We start from the raw sequence: 22782 nt of genomic DNA on the forward strand, positions 1-22782 counted from the left end.
TAATACATCTAAAACCTGCATCGTTTGCTGGGATCTCAGAAAAGAAACAAAATCATGTATTTGACCACCATTTTCTTCAAAGCCACCAATCTGACACCCTTAATCTTTAATTGAAGAACAAAAGTAGAAAACACTAATAGATATACCTCTAGCTTTTAAAAAAACTGCTGTTAACAAATTTTATGTTAAAAATTAAAAATTGCTGTGAACAAAACTTGTTTACCTCACAGTTTCCAATTGCTGCAGGTTAGAGATGGAGGTACCAGTCATTAAAGGCATCAGGAGAGGAGTGCAGACATGGCGGACAAGAACCGGAAGTGGTTTTCTACCACTCTGGGAACCTTTTTGGGTGAGGCTGAGCTGGGTCTTTTTGTGACAGGGAAGAGTTGGGGTGAGGATAAAGGGACAGGTAGAGAGATTGAGGACAAAAATGGTGATGCATCTCCTGTCCCCACATTGCCAAGCACTGCTGCCTAATTGTTCATGTGGGGAGGCAATGTGGCATGAGGGGAAGAGGGACTTAAAGGGCCAAAGTAAAAACTCATTATACTTTAAAGTGTGACTAGACAGGTTTCTGTAGGGATCAAGTGAAGAGCAACAAGGGCCGCCCTGAGGCAATTCCAGAAATGGGCCCGAAGACAGAATTCTCATACTCAGTCTCTCAGCATCCAGAGGAGGCAAATGGCCACCTGGCCATTAAGCTCTTTGCTACTCTGGATTTACTGAGTCATAGAGGTGTCACCCCCCCTAAGTGCTTGAGAACCATAGCAATGCAATGTAAAAGCAATTACCTTAATGATAACGTCGGCATGAGACATGAGGTCACTGTTCACTGTTTCCACTGGGATATCGTAAGACACAGTGTACTTCAGGAACCCACCAAATGCAGTCAGCTGGAATGTTTAAGCGAGAGTGAACACCAAGGGGGGAAATGATCACAACCCCTCAATGAGAGAAAGTGGTCACTAGGAGCCATTTGGAAACAACTAGGCTGCAAGCCTAGTGGCTACAATACTTAAGGAAGTTCACATTAAAGGTAGTGAAAAGAAAGCATATTATATGAGTATTTTGTTTAATCGATGTTATCAAAATGCACTCCTTCTTAGGGGCTTCGAGGCAAATTACTATAAATTTGCTAATCATACAAGAGACATTTATTTCACTTAAGTACTTTAGCAGGGGGAGAATTTGATCCACAGCAATTAATCTCAACATTTTGATTTCATTGCCCTGCTTGTAGGAGAATAATAAGGAACATGTTTGATCAGCTAAAGAAAGAATTAAAGGTTTTTCTTCTTGATCAGATATCCTTCCATGTAAAATAGAGATTTCATTTCTGCCAGGTATGTTACAACAATGTGATGTTCAGAATCCAATCTTTGATTCATAAAATTGAAGAGATGATCTCAAGACAAAAAAAAAAAAAGCTACCACAAAAAATGAAAACCTATTGACCTTTTGGTGATAAGATCATATTATAAATAGCAAACATCTTCTAGGATTCTAATTTGATGGGAAAAAGAATCATTTTCAAAACAAACACTACTTAAACATATGTAAAACAAGCTATAAAATTAAAATATAATCATCAAATAAACTAGAACCTTTCCAATTTCTATACTACTATGAAACACACCATTACCTTAAAACCAACCAAACACATGGTAAAGGTGAGCAGGGAGCTATAGTTTTTGAGAGAGATTCCACTTAATTTATTTTAAGATTAATCAAATACGGAGAGAAGTGGCATAATTGGGGGGAATGGAACTAAGTCACTGAAGGAAAAGGTTAAACCATATAAACCAACTTTCCACTTTGTAGAATCACCATTTAGCATTTTCTTAAAATGGAAGGGACTCTGGCTGTTCTTAAATGTGAACTTAGTATGAGTGATGGTCACCATGATAATGGAACTGGGGGGCAGTACGATAGCTCCCGCGCACAACCTTTCCGAGTGTCTTCTACACGCCAGGCTAAGACAAGTACACAGCTAAACAAAGCAGGAATGTGACTGACACTACGCATAGGCCCAAGTGATACAGGAATCTGGAGAAAAACAGAAAGTCCATCACAGGAGAAGGGACAAGACTTCATACAACAGACTGCCTATGACGAGACCAAGAACAAAAGTTCCTATTTTAATGATGTAACAAAAAGTCAAAGAAGGATAAAAAAGACCGTGTGAGTCAGGTGTCAGTAAATGCTCTATAATTTTCTGTCAAACAGTGAAGCGACCAATAAAACTACGTAAAATGCCAACGTAAGTCCTCTGTTAATGTACTTGGAGACCTTTGTCTCAACCACCATCACTGAGAATAATGTGACCAGAAGTACCTTATTTCCAAGGTAGGCCTCTGGGGCTGACCAATAATACTCAGAAGTCAGCCTCTGCATGACCACCGTGTTGTTGATGCTGATTTGATGATGTCCTCCCAGCACGTCCTGTTGAGACGGGATCTTATTTGGACTGATCAAGTCAGTGACCAGCCACCCAGACATGTCTTTCACCTTAAAATAAAAAGATCCAAGAATTTTAGATTATGAAATAGAAGTCACCTTAGATTTCACCCAGGCTAGTGCTAATATCTTCACAATGAAGAAACAGACCCAGGAAGTTTAGCTAGGGATGCAGTTAACACATAACAGTCATAGGCCTGCAGGACCTGTGACCCTTCTGTCAAAAGACCAGAAAAACCTGAGAACGAGCCACACATTCCCCAAATCCAGATCAAATATAAGCGAATAGCAAACTTGCTAAACGCATTGAATAAAACATCTTTTGGTAACTCTGACTTCTCCTTCATTGCTATTGATGCCCCCAGTTTTTGAGTCAAATGCCAAGAAAGTGTATAAAAATAACCTCCTGATCCTAGCCTCACATAGAGATGAAAAGTGATCACCCATAGGAACTCACCTCCATTTTTTAGTATTGATCAGAGTTCCCTCTCCCTTCCCCGGGCTGTTCCCACTCCTCACCAGCCTAACAGTAAGTGGGGGAGCGGGGAGGAAGAAGGAAAGGAAAGGAATCAGGAAATAGCACCCACACCCTCCCCCGCAATGCTGACTATGGGTCTCCTGAGATAGGACATGGGGAGGAGAGGAGGTTACCCTAGGTAAGCCCTCCGTCCTGCAGCAACTCCCTAACCTCTAGGCAACACGCTCTCCCCCAGTCACCATTTAGCACCCCCCTTGAACTCATTACTCCAGAAATCTCAGTTCCCATAAGAACTGAGAATCCCTTGCCTGCCCTCTTAATGCCTGTGCCACCCTCTTCCCATCTTTGCCAGCTTCTTTGACATAGAAAGTTCTGTATGTGCCCATGTCCTAATGTGCTTCCTGGTCTGAGACCATAATGGGGCAGATGCGGTGAGATCTGACCCCACAATTGAATGCATTTCCCCCAGAAGAAATTTAAACACAATGCATTCTACAATGCCATGATATCCTATTGTTTCTATAGGGAAATGTATGTGGGAACAAACAAATGACCTAGAAAGAAACTAGCGACACATTAGCAGTGGTCTGCCTTTGATCCATGCCAGATGTTGTTGCAAATGGATGGCAGCTACATTACAGGGAAAGTCAGCCTGATTGCTTCATTACACAGCTCCCAGAGAGCTCACTTGCAGGGGTATACTTATTAAATTCTGGCTCAAGGAAAAGGGTCCACACCTGACTAATGGACCAAGAAAGGCTGTCGCAGACATCGGAGACGCCAAAGCAGAAGCACTCAGAGCAGCCCTGGGGGTTTCTTTCCTTTAAATTATAAAATCCTGGCTTGCAGCGATCACAGTTTTTCCCCTCAACATTTTCCTGCAAGGTAGAGTAAAAGATTAGCTTTTGAAACCAATAGGTAGACAGAATAAAAATGATATTAATATGACATTAACAAGAAATGTGTTTGGTAATCCAGAGAAACAGGTAAATAAAAAGGCGATCAAAGTAAATGTGAAGCCTCGTAATGTCAATACTTCCAGAATAGATATTTTGAAATACTTGTCATTTGATTTTGTAGTCAAGAACGAGGCTAAGCATCTTGGAGCTTGGTCATTATACTGAAATGGCTTTCTTGTACTTTTTTGTTCTAAATATTCTATTTTTACGGACCTTTTAAGAATTTTAAAATCTGAAGAGGGCTATATAATTTTTAGTCTTATTGATAAACGCTCGAGATTATTTCCAGTCATATATAACATGTGCCTAAGACTGCTTATGTGGGAATAGAACATAAGATACAACTGGAAATCCTTAGAAATATGGGAGAAACGATTATCAATATAGGTAGCCACATAAAACACTTCCTGATACCAAATTAATGTATTTCTTATCATTGTTCAATTCCTTTTTAAGAGAAATAAAAAAGTAACATATTTGCCTTTAATTAGTGCTCTTAGAAATTTAGTGTTTGCCCGGATCTCCTCTAAATATAAAGCTGAAAAAGAATGTCATAGAAGAGGCCATAGGCAAAACCTAAGAAATGCAGTATTTGGTTTCACCCAGGAAGTCACAGAAATACCTCTGGAACATATGGCCATTGCCTAGAAGGCACCAAAGTCCAAGGACATATACTGTGGCCAACTTGCTGAGTCATAACGTCATGCTTCTCAAGAAAGTGTGGGGGGAGCAAGGAGTTCTGCTTTGCTCGAGAACGGATCATCTGAGCCAATGAAACACATCCCTTTTCAAGAAACCTCAGAAACTCAGGGACAGCTTTAACCTATGCATGTACCTTACAGAGACAAGGCTCTGAGCATGGGTCCTCATTCAAGCTTCCGGCTGGGCTACAGTCACAGGGTACACAGGCTGGGTAACCTTTATAGCCAAACTGGCAGCGATCACATTTTTCTCCTGCGTAACCTTCCTTGCATGGACATTGACCTGGCCACTTTCCTGGGAAGAAAACAATGACAATGACCCAATAGGAAGGTAAAAGAGATCCAAAGTAGGGTCGACAAACTCTATCTGTGAAGGGCCAGAGAGGAAATAGCTTCAGCTTTTTGGCCAGAATATCTTGCAACAACTATATTCAGCTCTGCCGTTATTGCTTGAAAGCAGCCATAGTTAATACATAAACAGATGGGCATAGCTCTTTTCCAATAGAAGTTTATTTATAAAATCGGGCAGTGTCAGATATGGCCCATGGGCCATAGTTTGTCAAATCCCTGGCTTAAAAAACGAAAACAGAGATGAGGGGCACAGAGGCTAGTAGAAAAGTAAGATGGTGCAGCACCTTCGGAAAACTGGCACTTCTTCCGAATGTTAAGCACACAGTTACCATATGATCCAGCAATTCCACTCCTAAGTATTTCCTTAAGAAAAATGAAAACATAAATCCACAAAAAAACTATATGTGAAATTTGTGGCAGTGTTATTCATAATAGCCAGAAAGTTTAAATAACTCAAATTTCATCAACTGATGAATGGATATATAAAATGTGATGCATACATACAACAGAGTATTATTCAGCAATAAAAATGAATCAAATACTGATACATGCTACCATATGGATGGACCTTGAAAACATTATGCTAAGTAAAAGAAGCCAGTCACAAAAGGCCACATATTGTTTGGTTCTATTTACATGAAATGCTCAGAATAAGCAAATCTATAGAGAGAAAGCAGATTAAGTATATTAGTGGTTGCCTAGGGTTGGGAGGAAGAGTAGGAGGAAATGGGGAGTGACTGCCAATAGGTAAAGAGTGTCTTTATGGGATGATGAAAATGTACCAAAATTAGGTTGTAATGATGGTTGCACCAATGAATATGCCAAAAAAAATCTATACTTTACATGGGTGTACTGTGCTGTACGTATGGTAGTCAATTATACCACAAAATAAAGTTGTATTTTTTTGTTTTGTTTTGTTTTGTTTTTTAAACAGAGGTCAATGGTGGAGGGCAATAGGCATTATCTGTTTTTAATGCCAGCTCTGAAACTTTCTGGTTGTGTAACCTTAGTCAAGTTTCTTAACTGCTCTGGGCTACATTTTCATGTCTATCAAATAGGTTAAATAATTTCTATCTGCCATGGTTGAAAGTAAAAATGGTATATATTTTTTAAGTGAACCCAATCAAGGGTAACTGTCATCATCATCATCCTCCTCCTCCTCTCATTAACAGTGGCATTTAAAAATGAATTCAATTGTGTAATTTACCCTCCACAATGCCCCACAGTTGGTACTTCCTTTCCTGTTGGCCAATATCCATTTTAGCTGCTAGTGACAGAATTTGATGGAGTCACAGAAGTCTTTGAACAGATGCAACCTTTCAGGAGACTCAGCTATTTGCAAGTCCACTGGCCAGTTTTTGAAACAGAAAGAACACTGACATTTACAAAGTTAACTGGAGGATTTGCTTGCTTTGTGAGCTGAGATGTATACAAAAGCCCTCTGAGTGTCCTCTTAGAGCTAAATAGAGTGATTGCTATTTACTGTGTTCCACATATGACTTTAAAATGAGCCTTATTTCTTCTTTCATCAAATGCTCAATTAACCTCTCAAATGTCATTTCATCACGCCAGCATTTCCATCTCTATACCCTATCTTGCTCCGATCATGATTCCTACTTTTGCTTTACGCCCATGGCCCTTATCCCTGCCTGGCATTATATTACACATTCACATGTTTGTTTAGTGTCTTCTGCTGTGAGCAGGGACCTTGATCATCTTGTTCCAGTATGTTTTCCTAGGTCCTAGAAAACTGCCTGACACATAGTAGGTACTTGACAAATATTTGGTGAACAAAAGAAGCAAGAGCAAATCATATCATCAAATTGCTATGCAAGAGTAATAGTTTCATTGGGTACAAATCTCTCATCAGAAAAAGAAATCTATGACAACCACAGAAATGAATCAAGTACTTACCTTTGTGTAAGTCAGAATGAAGATCATCCTTAATACAGATAGAACTGAAGGACCCCAAAGGGTTACAGTCACAGGGATGGCAAGGGTTGTCCTCATAAGGAGACACCTAAAAGGCAAAGGTTGTCCTAAATTATATTACTAGAAATAACAGCAATATTAGCAATAATATCAATACCAGTGACAAGGTATCAACTTTTTATACAAGATGTGACTATTACAATGATTTTGTGTACCCAGGGGATGTAGGTCTTGGGAAGACAAATTGAGCTCAAGCTAGAAAGCCCCAAACCTCGTTTTGATGTTGACAGCAGCTAGCATCATTAGCAAAGTGTCATCCTTTCCCATTATCACTGTTACTCAGCCCCCCTTTCCCTGCTATCTCTCAGAGTCACAAATAAGTATCACTTATATATATGCATCTGGTCACCTATGACTAGACCACCACAGGGATTCACATGACAAGTACATATCAAGCCAATTGAGGATTGACTGAGCACTTGCTATCGGCAAAATACAGCTGCTTTAGCTATTGGCTAACTCCACATAGATGGTATTACAAAACTCTGACATTACACAGCCAAGGGGCCCCCAAATTCAAGTTAATTAATGATGAGTGGACATCCCACTCTGAGCAAGAAAACAGTACAGAAAAAGTAAGAAATCAATATCTGAAAAACACTACTAGCATAACAAGAATATAAATGAAATATTACAAAAAGAAATGAGTTTCTAATACTAAGGTTGACACTAAGTGAAGGCTTTTTTCCATTTTAGGAAGACAATGAAGCTCGGCTATGGCAAAGAAACACTCTTACTTTGTGTGGTCTATAATATCCATCGATACAGGTTTCACAATTGATTCCCATGGTGTTCTGCAGGCAATTTATGCAAACTCCTCCTCCTTTGAACTGTCCAGCAATATTCAAACTTCTTTTCTGATTTGCAACACTTTCATCATAGTAACAGTCTTTGGCTTTATTGTGACAATTACATTCTAAAAAGATATTTTAACATCTCAATTAATATATACATATATAGATATAGACATATAGATATAGATATACATATACATATGTAGTTATATAAAGAAATCCCTTCTCTCCTGAAGTAAGTTTCTATGACTCTAAGTTAACTTAAAATTACAGAATAAATATCTTTTAAAAATATTGGCAATTTCATGGAGGGCAATGGGAAAAGCTACCAGAATCATAAATGTGCATTCCCATTTGATCATCATTCTATCTTCTGGGATTATATCTTGCAGAAGTACTTGCACATTTGTCAAAGACATGTACAGAGTTAATCATTGCACCATTGCTTATGTTAACAAAAGATGGTAACAAATAAAATATCCATGGATAGATAGCAATATACTAATATGGAAAGATTTCCTGTTAAGATATATCATTAAATATCAAAGCAATGCATAGACTGACACAAGTACTACATCAGGTTCTGTGTATGAGCCATGTGATGTGTAGGAATGTGTTAATACATGCTTTATTTGCATAAAAATTTCAAGAAGAATATACTAGGAAATAATAAAAAGTGAGAAGGAAGGAGAGGAAGTGGAAGTAATGCTTTTTACTACAGACTTTTACATATTGTTAGATGTTGAAATCTTGTGTATTTATTGCCTATTTAAAAATTAAATCCAAATTAATAAAGAATAAATGAATCTATGAAAAGGGAATCTTAGGTAGAATAGCAAATCTATAAAGATATTTTTAAGTCTCAATAGTTTCAATTTCGTCAAGGTAATCTGCAGCTTTGGGAACTACTTGACCATGAATAAGAAAATAAGTTACTTACTAATTACAAAGGTTGTTAAGTCACCATAAACTTAAGCTACTAAGAGGGGCAAAAAACTCTACATTCTTCCCATTCTCAGAGGACTTACCTTCGCACATGTTACCAGAAGAAATGGTCCCAGGCCTCCAGGGCTGCTGATGGTATCCAGGACAACACCTACTGCAGCTCTCTCCGCAGGTGTTATGTTCACACTGACACTGTAGTTTCTAGACAATAGGGATACAAAACAGCATCCAAAAACTTACCTGTATATTTTTCTTATTTTTATTTGAAAGAGAACTTATCACAAATATACAGCAAGACTTTACAATTGAGGATATATGGCTCTACCAAAGCAAACTGGCATTTAATTTTTAGAGAAAAATATACATTATACATATATAACTTGGTTACCAACAGAAGTGAGGAGGAATAAACAAAACTAAAATATGAGTTAACTAAGAAAAACTTTTCCAAAAAAGACATTAACTTTAAGGGTTTGAAAGCTTCATTTAATAACCTTCCTTGAGGTTCATCTACATATTTTTCAGAATCAATAAGAGAATAATCCTATTCAAGAGTTAAATTATTACAAAGATTGGAAAAAATTAAGAAGTAACTTTATGTAAGTTGCTTAAAAAGAGAGGCTATCATCTTATTTACTAAATATTATACTAAAACGGATAAACTTTATCTTGATTTTAGTATCACAAAATGAAAGAGGGAGAAAATAGAAGTTTGGGAATCTTTCTTTTAAAAAATATAAATATAAATTATAACTGCACATTTTTCGCTTGACTCTCTTACAGAGAGAAGAGTTTCAAAATTCACAAGGACATTAAATTTATACTTTAAAATGATTAAAATGGTCAATTTAATGTTTTTTTATATATATATCCACAAAAAAATGTAGTAAGGATGATTAGAAATATACGCTCCAAACAAAGCAAAATGAAATTGTTGAAAAACATGAAAGCTTATGGTGACAACAACATAAAAATGAAGCCAGAAAAATTATCATATTATCATCAGAAAATCTTTTTGCGGCATGATTTTATACCTTTCAACCTTTGCCTTGAATAAAAAAGTATAATACAAACATTACAGATACAACCTCTCTTTTGAAGGTTTAGCAAATTGTGAAATACTAGAACTCACCTTTGTGGTTTCATCCCATGGGCAGCTGCTAGCATGACCATAACAAATACACATTCCTCCAACAGAAATGTCTTTTATTGAATAGTAATACTAAGGAAAAAGAAAGTTACAGACAAATATTAAAACCTCTTTCTTTCAGTGAGAAAAAAATGTTGGCACTCCAACAAATATCTCAGTTGCTATTGGTAATCTAAAAAATAATTAGATATACATTTTAAAATATATTTCATGCACAAAGATTTTCTCTGTCCAATTAAAATAAATGATGTTCAATTAGCTCAACAGAAACCACAGGAATCTAAAAGCATTTCTCAACTTGGCTGCATCTTAAACCAAGGCAGTCATATTCAAAACTCATGCTACTGAAAACCCTAAAACATATTGTTAAATTGAATACGGCACTATATAAATAAGATAATAACTCATGACCAAGTAGGATTTATTCCAGGGATGCAAAGTTAATTTAAGACACAAAAATGAATAAATATAAATCACCACGTTAACAGAATAAAGAAAAGTCATATGATCACTTCATTAGACTCATAAAAAGCATTTTATGGAATTCAATACCATTCATTAAAAAACCTTAGCAAACCAGAAGAGAAATTCTTCAGCCTAATACAGGGCATCTATGGAAAACCTAGAGCTAACAGTGAAACATTAAATGCTCTCCTCTTAAAATCTGCTCTCACCATTTCTATTCAGCATTCTGTGGGAGATGCCAGCCAGTTTCTTTCAATATTGCAAAAAAAAAAAAAACAATCATTGGCATGCAGAGGGTACAGTAAGACTATACTATCATTATTTGTAGATGGATGACATGATTATGTACATATAAAATTTACCCCAAAACTATTGGAAATAATATGTGAATTTGGCAATGTTTCAATATACAGAATCAATAAACAAAAATGAATTGCATTTCTATACACTAGCAATGAACAAATGGAAAATAAACTTAGAAAGCAAACTATTAACGCTAACAGTTAAAGACATAAAACACTTAAGATTAAATTGAGAAGAAAATATACAAATAAACAAATGATAAAACGATGTCAAAAGTAATTGAAAAAGGTCGAGATAAGTAAAGAGGTATAGCTTGTTCATAGACTGGATGATCTAATATTGTCAAAATGTCTTCTAAGATTCTTCTTAAATTGATCTATATAGATCAGTGGAATCCCAGTGAAAATCTTAGCAGGATTTTCTTTTTCTTTTTTTTGGCAGGGGGTGGTGGTGCAGAAATTAACAAAAATTTATAAGAAAACACACAAATGAGAATAGCCAAAACAATCTTGGGAAAAAAAAATGAGTTCAAGGCTTACTGTAAAACTACAGTAATCAAGAAAGTTTGTAAGGGAGGTAGACGGGGTAAAGGGGGTCAAATATGTGGTGACAGAAAGAAATCCAACTGTGAGAGGCGAACACACAGTGTAAATATATATATGCCTTACTGTTAAAGTGCACAGCTGAAACCTACTGCATTTTTTTAACCAATATCACCATAAAAAAAAAACTTGTACAAAAATATGCATAACAGCTTTATTAATAACAGCCAAAAAATAAAAAAAACCCAGATAGCCTTCAAAAAATTTTTAAAAGTTTGTAACTGGCATAAAGATAGATAAATGAATCAGTAGAATTGTGTAGAGTCCAGAAATAAACCCACGATAAAAAGGTCAAACAGTTTGCAACAGGACGCCAAAATAATTCCATGGGGGAAAGGAAATTCTTTTCCACAAATGGTGCTGGAACAATTGTATATACATATGAGGGAAAAAAGGGCCTTGGCTCCTACCTCACATAAAACACAAAAATTAATTTGAAGTGATAGTAGAAGTAAAAGCTAAAACTATAAAGCTACTAGAAAAAAGTATAGGATAATATCTTTGTAAACTTGAGATAAGCAAAACTTTTTCAAAGAGGCTATAGAAAGCATTAATTACAAAAGAAAAAATGATAAATTGAACTTTATAAAAATTGAAACTTCTACTTATCACAAGTCAGTCAGGAAAGTAAATAAGCAAGCTCCAGACAATATAGACATATTTGCAATATAGACATAATTGACAAAGAACTTATATATAAAATATATAAAGATCTTTTATAACTCAGTGATAAGGAGAGATAGCCCAATTTAAAAATGGGCAAAAACTTGATCAGATACCTGTTAGCACGTGCTCAACATCAGTCATTAGGGAAATACAAATTAATATCACAGAGAGATGCCATTATATGCATATTAGAATGATTAACATAAAAATGACCAACAAAAAGTGAAAGTGTGTAGTGCAGCCAGAACTCTCATACATTGCTGGTCTGTAAAATGATACACTCACTTTTGATAAGGCTTAGTAAATTCTTAAAAATTAAACATACAGCTATCCTATAACTCAGTAATTCCATTTCTGGTTTACCCAAAGGATTTAAAAATGTTTGTCCACATAAGCCTTGTACACCTAATTATAAACTTAAAATCTGTAAATTTTCTTGAAAGTAAATTATATCTCAAACTCACAAATTTTTTCTTTTACATGAAAAAAAAAAAAAAAAAGGAACAGCCCTCACTTGTTGAAGATCAGACGTGGAACCATACTAGAATGTGAAGAACAATGACCACTATATTCATATGGGATAAGGTGAGAGTCAGGGGACATGAGGACATGATGTCAAAACCATCACCTAGTTTATAGATGGCACTTTTAACAAAGCATATATAATGATCTTTGATAAAATAAGAAAAAAGGCCAACCAAAAAGAAAAGTACATTTTCTTTAAACAAAATAAATTTCACAGTGCTCAGTAGCATTGCCGTAGACTTACTCGTCTTGTAACAATAGGGTCGAGGTCTTTGGGGTCACGGTGGCTGAGAGTCATAAGGTCGGCATTGAGGGTTCTAATGCGCTGTAAGCGAAGGCGGATATATCGTGCAGAAGTAAACGCCAACAACTTGGGGGAAAGATCATCAGCGCTTGGTCTGCCATTGATTAGTGATGTGTGAATCTAAAGACATCAAAATAAACAAATGTCAGTTTTAAGCATGTGAAAATACAGCTCTAGCTGTTTAACTTCAGGACATAATCTTTACAGCTACTATCTAAAATCAAATCAAACAACCAGGTTCTTGCAGAGACCTAACATTTGGTAACTACTTGTGAATATCATGAACGCAAAATGTCTTCAGTTAATTTGAAGATATCCATCCCAGTGTCTCAGAGACTGCCTTTTTAAGAGGAGCACTTCTCCCAGCATGGTGAGGGTATTTTAACAATTTTAACATATATCAATAGGCTGTGACTTCTCTAAAAACAAATTCTAGGTGCTGTGCATAGACCTGGGAGAGTGAGAGAACATGCCAGAGAGCTTTGTAATACTCCCTGCTCTCAATGGATCTCTCTCTTGAAACACTGAAGGATTCCTGCTGTGCAGAGCACTTAGGAGAGTTTTTGTAGCTTTATCTTGCCAAGCCAGGTGCTTGGAAAGAATAGATTGTTTTGAATTACACTCTTGACTTTAATGAAGTGTGTGCAGTCTGGGTGTGTTCAGTACTGAGCTGGAATACTTGACCTACTATCCCCAAATCCTCAACACTATCGAAGAAAAGGAGAACTTCATGGAGAAAATCGAGAACTATATCTTTTAGAGACACTTTAGCTCTCTCTTTATTATTTCAACAAAGATTCTTGCCCTAGTGTTATGGGAAAGATGATCTGTGGAGATCATCTTTCCCATAACAGAGCTGTTAAATCACAGCAGAGTGAACACTGAGAGATCTCCATGAAAGGAAGAAATAAGATGAAATTAATCATCCGTCAATACCAGTCAATGATACATTAAATATAGCTAGAATGTAATATTAAAAGTCTTTGTAATCTGTATTGAGAGATCTATTTTGAGTGTTACATGTTGGCTCCTATAATGGCTATGTTAACATTTGAGGTGGTGGGGAAGGGGTTCTGATGAAAAACAGACATCACTGCAATGGGCACAGTACCTCTCCATGCTCAAGTGGTACCAGCCTAGAGTAATACGAGGTGCAGATCACTTCATCATCGGCCCTATAAGTGGGTGGCCCCCGTCTAGGGGTTATATTGTAACGAGTCAAACACTCTGTGTCGCTAACTGCATAGTACTGCCAGGGTCTGAACTTGGTGCCATCCAGAGAACGCTCCAAAATCCAGTTTCCAGGGCGAGGGGCATTAGCAGCTTTGATGATGACATAGGCGACTCGAAAAACCTGAAACAAAGACACTGAAAAATCTCAATAAAGAATCAGTGGTAACTGCTCAAAATCCAAAGTGCCTGTTGAGAGAACTGTTATACAATGATTGCCAGTGTCTCCAATGCTTTTGAGGACAGCTGCTCCTCAGCGTTAGTCAGATATGTGACTCATGAACGTCCCCCTCGGTGGCATCTGTTTCCAAGGTAAACTCAAAAAGTACTCGCAAATAAATTTGTATTATCGCTATCAATAGCATTAATGTTAACATAAATGCTTGTTTTCTTCTTTCTCCATCTGGATTGTAAATGATAATAGTTATATTATATTACATTAATAGTAGCATTAAATGTATTTTTCATAGTTATTTGGAGATAACACATTTGAATATGAGAAAGAATGTCCGTCCACTACATGTGTGCCTATTCAAATGTCTAAATCCAAAACACTAGCACCACCAAGTGCTGATGAAGATGTGAAGTGACAGGAACTTTCATTCATTGCTGGTGGGAATGCAAATTGGTGCAGTCATTTTGGAATACAGTTTGGTAGTGTCTTACAAAGCTAAACGCACTCTCACCATACAACCCAGAAACTGTACTCCTTGGTACTTGCCCCAATTGAACTGAAAACTTCAAGAAGTGAATGAATAAACCAATGGAATAGTATTCAGTGATAAAAACAAATGAGCTCTCATGCCACAAAAAGACATGGAAGAACTTTAAATGCATATTGCTAAGTGAAAGAAGCCAATCTTAAATGCTGCATGGTGTATAATTTCAACTATAATACTCTGGACAGGCAAAACCGTAGAGACAGTAAAAAGATCAGGGGTTGCCAGGGGTTAGTGGAGAGGGGTAAATGAACAGGGGGAGCACAGGGGATTTTTAGGGCAGTGAAACAGTGAGAGTAGACTATGTCATTACAGATTTTTCAAAACCCATAGAATGTATAACACAAAGAGTGAACTCTATGTAAATCATGGGCTTAGTTAATACTGATATATCGATATGGGCTCATCATTTGAAAGGAATGTTCCATACTAATGAAAGATGTAAATAACAGTATGAGGAAACTAGCCAGACAAATCTTAGATTTGAAAGGGACCCTTACAGATAGCTCATAATTCAGCACTAAGAAGGAATCGTCACTCCAACAACCAGTCCCTGTTGGAGTATTTTCAGTGACAGGAAATTCATTTGTTCCTTAGATGGTTCTCTTGTTTTATGAAAACTTCCAGTTAGAGGATCTTTCCTTGCATTGAGCCTGGGTGCTCCATAAATTCTATGCTCTGGAGCTACAGGAAAGATATTGATTCCACTCTCATGTAACTGTCCTTCAAACATTTCAATATAACTATCATATATCACCTCTAGAATTCAAAACCTTCAGCATCAACATTCTGATTTCTTAAAAATACTTATCATTTAATAAGACCCCATTGCCTTGTCACAATGCTCTGGACAAAATCTTATCTTACAATGTGAATACAACACTCCAAATGTTTTCTGAATTGTGAAGAACATAGTGAAAATATTACATACCTTGTTTTAGTAACTCAGCCTTAGCGAGCATTCACTTTCCTGGTAGTAAACTTAGATTACAAACTCAAGCTGGGGGTGCAAGCAACAACAAAAAATGCCTTCTTCCATATTTACTCCAGATTTCCTCTAACTCAGATTGACAGAGGTAATTATTTTTAAACAAAGTCAAGTATTTTTTATTTTTTAAATATATATGTATGTAAAGTGTATATACCTATGTGTATTTGTACCTATCTGTGTATATGTGTTGGTGCTGGGAAGGAAGTGTTACTCACTTCTCTGCATCATCTTGCCTCTGGGCTTCTTGTGTTTTTGTTTTTAGTTCCTTCTTTCTTAGCCCTCACCAATTCCAGGAACACAAGAGCTCCTTAAAATTAACCCACCATAAACCAAACAATTTTACCTTCATCTACCAAATCATTCCATGAGAAGTATGATTTTATCTTAATATAATAACTCTGCTCATCAACAAGAAATGTATACCAACCAAGTTTAGCCTGCAAGTGAGGTTAGGTGTGATATTTTTACTATTTATATTCATGTGCGGTTTTTATCTAGAACACAACCAATTGCTTCTAAAGCAAACTAGAAGCAAATTAATGGCAGCATGGCAGCCTTGGATATGCCGCAGGGGTGGCGGGGTGATAGAGTGTGCAGGAAATAAAAATTAATGGTGGCTAATGTTTACGTAGACTTCCTGTGGCCAGATAATGCTAAGTGCTTTATGAGAATTATTACCTCTTTTAATCCTTACAACTACATTTGTTATCGATGCTTGCATCTGGAACTAAATGTCCAATGTTTAAAAATCTAGAATAATCTTTACCAATTAAAATCGCTTTTAAAAATTAAAATAACATAAAAGCTATTCTGTCCTAGGATACACATCTCTAGAAAATTCTCCCATGAATGTGATTACATGGTTTTTCTTTTCAAGAGTTTATTTTTAAAAAATACTTTTCCCCCAATTTTCTAATCCATATATTCCATTTATGTTTCCCTGATTTACTATATTTTAATATTACTGAAATCTCAAAACTTCTCAGAAATACCTAGTAGTTAATCTTATAGTATCTTCTGGAGCTAGTCCTGAAGAACATGCAAAGTTTGTTCCACAACTTGGTGGTGGTTACCTTCACCTTCATAAGGATCCACCACTGTCTTGGAAAACCGCGATGGAATCCGTCCTTAATAGCTTTCCATTTGGTTTTCACACTGATGTCCAAACTAACTGAAGGGAAAGCATCCTCATCTTATTGCTGTCCAATTGCTTTGAAAATATTTTCTTCATAGAAGTAGAACTCTATGAACATGTGAGTCATGATCATTCATCATTGTTAAAACCAGACTTTATATACAAAATGGAGGTGCCCAGTGGGATGGCATGATCATGTGGCTCGATCGAAAGAGAAAGAAGGCAAGATCATTTACTAATAAAATGAAATATATTTACCTTCTGTTTTTCAGTTTCACATTTGAAAATGGAAAGAACTAACAGGTTTACCTCATGTGTGTTAAGAGTTCTATGTGTATCATCTCATTTATTCTCAAATAACCCCATGAGTTTCTAGTTATTGTTCCCATGTCACATATTTAGAAACTGATGTATAGAGAGGTCAAAAGACAAACTACTGAGTTGCAGGTTCTAATAAGAAACCAGGTGGTCTCACTCCAGAGTCTTTAGCCATCATGCATACTCTGGAGCGCTGCCCCCAAACATCCACACGCATCACACCTAAGGTCACCAAAGTTTCTTTTGTAATACCAACAACAAGAACAACAACAAAAACTCTTCCATTCACTTGGATAATGGGCAGTGACAGTTGCTCCAGTTAACTCTGTATTTTCTGTCATGACAGCATGACAGCCTTGGATATGTAGCAGGGAGGTGACAGAGAGTATACAAGAAATAAAAATTAATAGTGGCTAATGTTTACGTAGACTTACTGTGGCCAGACAATGCTAAGTGCTTTATGAGAATTATTACCTCTTTTAATCCTTACAACTACATTCTTTTTATGAAGTACATATTATTTCCCCTACTTTACAGGTGATGAAACTAAGGCACGGAAAGATTAAGTAATCATCCCAGGATCTCGCAAATACTAAAATGTATACATCAAGCCTCTGAACACAGTCAGTCGGTTTTCCTAAGCACTATGCCACACTTCTATAGGTTGCCAGGAAAAAGAAGAATGAAATCCCAAGCTGAGGCTACTGGTGAGTACTAACCCAGTTTTTCAAACCTCTTACTTCAACCAGTAACAATTATTTCAATACCCTGTAAATCAGTCACTTGTCAGTTTTTACATGGAGAATAGTCATATGTAACAAAGCGACACCAAGTGGAGGAACAACCATAGTGGAAAAAATCAGGACAATCCCTCAAGGGAGGAATTGTTTAACTCTTATCTTGACCAAGGCTTTCAGCTATGAAGCGGGCATTGTTCTCATAATCTCCCAATCCGTTCTCTAGGTCCTCCAATGGGAGAGACCAAGAAACAAATCAGGAAAGGGACTGTGAGCTGTAAATCTGCAAAAGAGGAAAAAGATGCTATGAAGCATCTAAACACAACTTGTCTTCGCTTAAGCCACATTATTGGCTAAACCGTGTTTACTCAAAATTCCTGTGCTGAAGTACTAATTCCTAGTACTTAAGAGTGATTATATCTGAAGACAGAGTCTTTAAGGAGGTAGTTAAGGTTAAATGAGGTCATATGACTGGTGTCCTTATAAAAAGAGTGGAATAGGACAAGACATGCACAGACTAAGGGTGACCCTGTGAGGATACAGGGAGAAGGTGGCCATCTACAAGCCAATGAGAGGTCCTAGAAGAAATCAATCCTGTTAACCCTTTGATCTTGGACTTCTAGCTTTCTAAACTGTTGTTTAGGCAGCCCTAGCAAATTAATATAAGCTCTAACTCACCACTTGTGTGTTGACAAGCGGGTCTTATGCATACTACAGAAAAAGTGAGGGATGTCTTGCTAATATATAGAATTTTAAACTTTTGCCCAAATCAAATCCATGATATTTCTCTTGCCTCCCCTCCCCCACCGCCATTTTTTTTGCACGGTCGGCTAAACTGCCTTTTCTCTCGATATAAGGTTAGCAGAACACAAACCGATGACACAGGGTTTTCACTAAATTCAGAGGCATTACAGTCTTGCCAAACCTACAGCTGATATAGCCATTTAAAAATCCACTTTCATCATGGTTTTCTACCAAGAGGCCTTTGTTAATGATCACTGGAATGCACATAAACAGTGTCACAAAAATAAAGTGGACACGCATCAAACACCAGTTTCTACAGAGGAATCCAGACAAGAATTTTCATGTGGGCCTCAATCTTAGTTAAATGTATTAAAATCCACCTCAGGCACAGAGGTCTGAAAAAACAGAGGTTAGCTTCAGATATGCACGGGGAAATGAAGTCTCTCCTCTACAGAGAAGCTCAGCTGCTCTGGACAGGGCCTCTGCAGGTAATTCACAGGGCACATGGAGACCATGAGGGATGCCTCCCTGGAGATTCTCCATTAAGCACTTACCTGCCTCCCTGGCAGTAACTAAACAGTGAATGGAGGAATGTTTTCCCTTCTATGATGGAAATGAACTTTTAGCAGACAGGGGATTTCGGTGAAGAGTCAAACCACATTAAAAAAAAAAGTGTTAAGTGTATCTGACAAGTAATATTGCTCATTATCCCTATAAAAGAGGTGAATTTGTGTTTCGTAAGCTTTATCTTATGACATTATTAGAAAATAAAATTCAAAATGATCATTTGAATTAATATTTATTACTCAAGAATAAAGAAATAATTATTTACTAGAAGGCTAATTACTAATGGCAGATATGAATCACTTCTGGTTTTACAGAGTATTATCACTAAAGTATCAAATCAATTGATAATCATGTGAAGCAGCAACAAAAACTAGGCAGAATAAGAGAAGTTGGGGCTTAGAAGTTTACTTGGCATGTAGGATACATGCAATACACATTTTTTGGTCAATCTCTTATGGGCAATTACCTTAAAAATATCACTTGTATTATATTGTAGTAGGCTGTTTTACTGTTATCCCCTCATTTTAGGACCAGTATATAAAATTAACAGACAAAAAAGGAAATAGCTTCATGAATGAGAAGCGAATTTTGAAATAAAATATATTTGTTTTCCTTTAAATTTGGTGCTATCATTAGAAGTACAAAATTAACACAGCAAAATACATTCTCTTTTTCCTTCTTTCTTTTCTTCTTGGTTTTTTTTTTTTCCTTCTTCTTTTTATCGGGAGTAGGAGGGACTGGCTATCAGCAGTGACAAATTTAGATCAAGTAGGTCTTTCTCCTTAAAATTCTTAAGCTTCATGTTTCAGAATATCAAGGAATGCTCACTTGGAGACATGCTCAGTTACTTCAGATAGACATTGAGGAAAAGCCAGAGTAAGAAATGGAGGACACAGAGATAGGAACCCATCTAAAAGTGAATAGTAACCTGTAACCAGTAATCTGAAGATGGGAAACGGATGTTTAAAGCACCTGTCAGAGTAGTTCTGTTTTTCATCAATCAGAAAAGCTATTTCAAAAAGAGCCCACCAGTAAGCTGTCCCAGGTCCATGTGCCATTGTTTCCATTTAAAGATGACTAGCAGTATTATTTCAGAGGGCAAGTGTTGAACCACTTTAACAAGTCAAAACTGTAAAGTAAGAGGTTGGTTTCCATTTTTTACCTCAATATATTTCTCCAACACTCAATTTCACCAAGTATTCTGGAATGATTTTGCTAAGTTTGGTGGAAGATTAGTTGGAACTACCTCAAAAGCACATCTAGGCATGTCACCAATGCCCTTTGTGGGGATCTTTACTTTTTCCCCCTCCCTGTAAGTGCTGTGTGACAGCCTAGCCCCTAAATAAGATGAACCTGCTTGCAAAACGCAGGTACAGGCCATTTTAGGACCTGAGAAATGTAACAAGAACCTTTCTTGTCCCCTAACTTCTAACCATCACCTCAGCCAGAGCTAAGCAGTTTTACCTATAAATATCTCAGCCTTTGAAATTACTTTAGACTCTACTCCAAAATGCAATGTCCTGTTTGTTCACGTTAGAGCAGAGGTGGCCATAACTAGCATCCCTACTTCCTCCACTCTGTAGAAGCAGGCTCAGAAATCTGTTGTGAAAATTGAAGAAGGAAGCCAGCAATATTCCAACAAAAATCACAACTGAAGGTGTGGCTTACATGGGTGGCTGCAGAGGTTGGCCTGACACACTACCTCTTGTGTAACAGGCTGAGTGGACATTTGCACTCTTCCTTGGTGGCCTTGCCCTGTGGGTCAGGAACCCGTGTGTCCTAGGAACCTGCCCAGTAAAAGAAAAGCAGAGACATGGCCCTAGAGGAGCAGACTCAGCTCTTCTCCCAGTTGGAAAAATGGCTGCTCCTTTCCTTGGGAGGTGTGTGGGGATAGGCAGAGAAGCAGAGATGCTGCTGTCAGAGAAGCACCCCTCCAGGGCGCATGAGGCTGGGAGCAAGGGACACCTCTAATAAGTTTTCACTTAAGGTTCAGTCAGTAAACATTGATTGAGCATCTGCTTTGTCATGGATACTGTAGCAGGTGCTACAAATACAGTAGTGACTTGGAGGACATGGTCAGTGTGGGCTGGATGCCCTAAAGGGAAAGATAGAAGTTTCCCAACTCCCCACAGAGAAGGACAAAGGCATAGAAGGTGTCTGTGTGTGGCCAGGAGAGTCAGGAGAAGGCGGGGACGGTCAGGGAGGGCTTGTCTGAAGGCATCTCTGAAAAAGAGGAAAGACTGAGGAAGAGATGTCTAGGTAAAGGCAGAAAAAGTGCAGAGGGATGAAGTAGAGCACAGAGCGGTACAGAAACTGATGAAGGGATGCTTGGCTTGAGCGTGACAAGCTGGAGGGAGTCCGGGCAGACTCAGGTCTTTGCTCCATGTTGAAACTTTTAGGCCATCGGAGAACATGAGACCAGGAGTTATGAGGTCACCGGGTATGAAAAGATCGTGGATTGGATGTTGGTGTGGGAAATCGTGAGATGGTGCTGTGGACACAGTCAAGAGCAAGGCTAAAGTAGAGAAAAATGTGAGTGAGTAGTAAAGAGCTTTCTAAAAGGCCAAATGTAAGTGAGACAGGACCCCAAAAGAGGCTACACAGGGCTTTCTGGCTTTGGCCAGACCCTCTCTCCACCTCAGGAAGATAGGACAGGTCTCTCTCACGTGGCCCCAAGGCCCACGCTCCCCCTTCCTTTCCTTAGTCCCAGAGAATTTCTGACTGAAAACTTTTGAAAACTAAACTTTTTTCACTTTATCTCCTAGTCCTCACTTTGGCCTATTGTGCCCCCAGTAGAACTAGCAATGGTGAGGATTTTATAATGTCACATCCCTTCTTCTCATCCCTTATCATGAGAATACAGTGTCATCACATCCTATGAAAGTAAAAAGGGTCCCTACTCATCAAGCCTCGCAAATCCGACTGGCAATACAATCTAGAAAAGCCATGCAAATCTGCGCCTAACTCCATTAAACATTAACCTATTAGTTATACATTTCCAACACCTAGAAACAATAATTATGTGTTTCTTTCCTTTGGTCATTAAGTCCAGCTGAAGCATTTATATTTTCAGCATGAGAGGTTAGAAAGCATTTTTTTGTGTAAGATTTCATTCTTTATGTGAAACCTTGGTCTATATCCTGTTTGAAGATTCTCATTTTTCTCTAGCTACATCTAACTTCATTGAGCATCTATCATTTGTCAGGTATTGAACAGATAAATCATCACATTTAAAACTTATTAAAAAGAGAATATATAAAAAAGAGTATTCTCCGTAAAAAGGCTTTTGTTTATTTAAAAAGATATGGTGAGAATGTAAAATGGGGCAGCCACTGTGGAAAAACCGTATGGTGATTTCTTAAAAAATTATACACAGAATTACCATATGAGCCAGCAGATCCACTTCTGGTTATATACCCACTAGAATTGAAAGCAGGGACTCAGAACAGATATTTGTAACCCCACTGTATATAGCAGCACTATTCACAATAGCTAAAACATGGAAACAACCCAAATATCCAGCAACAGATAAATGCCTAACAAGCTGTGGGATATATACACAGGAACATTTTTAGGCTTAAAAAAGGAATGAAATCTTGATATATCCTCCAACATGGATAAACTTGAAAGACATTATGCTAAGTGAAGT

At 37.4% G+C, this 22782-nt stretch overlaps 1 protein-coding gene across 3 annotated transcripts in view; it reads right to left on the bottom strand.

Annotated features, from left to right (window-relative positions):
• LAMA1 (laminin subunit alpha 1) overlaps positions 1-22782 on the bottom strand; it is a 143685-nt gene that overhangs the window by 79238 nt on the left and 41665 nt on the right. For all 3 annotated transcript variants that reach the window (XM_039845833.1, XM_039845828.1, XM_039845837.1), the window contains 10 exons: positions 13804-14046; positions 12633-12812; positions 9810-9899; positions 8761-8878; positions 7676-7854; positions 6861-6966; positions 4730-4890; positions 3673-3813; positions 2335-2508; positions 792-893 (listed from right to left, as the gene is read on the bottom strand). In XM_039845833.1, the coding sequence (XP_039701767.1) occupies positions 792-893; positions 2335-2508; positions 3673-3813; positions 4730-4890; positions 6861-6966; positions 7676-7854; positions 8761-8878; positions 9810-9899; positions 12633-12812; positions 13804-14046 (1494 nt within the window). The remainder of the gene's footprint in view (positions 1-791; positions 894-2334; positions 2509-3672; positions 3814-4729; positions 4891-6860; positions 6967-7675; positions 7855-8760; positions 8879-9809; positions 9900-12632; positions 12813-13803; positions 14047-22782) is intronic.

This window comes from Pteropus medius, unplaced genomic scaffold, assembly GCF_902729225.1.
Source record: "Pteropus medius unplaced genomic scaffold, Ma_sr-lr_union100, whole genome shotgun sequence".
Lineage (NCBI taxonomy): Eukaryota > Metazoa > Chordata > Mammalia > Chiroptera > Pteropodidae > Pteropus > Pteropus medius.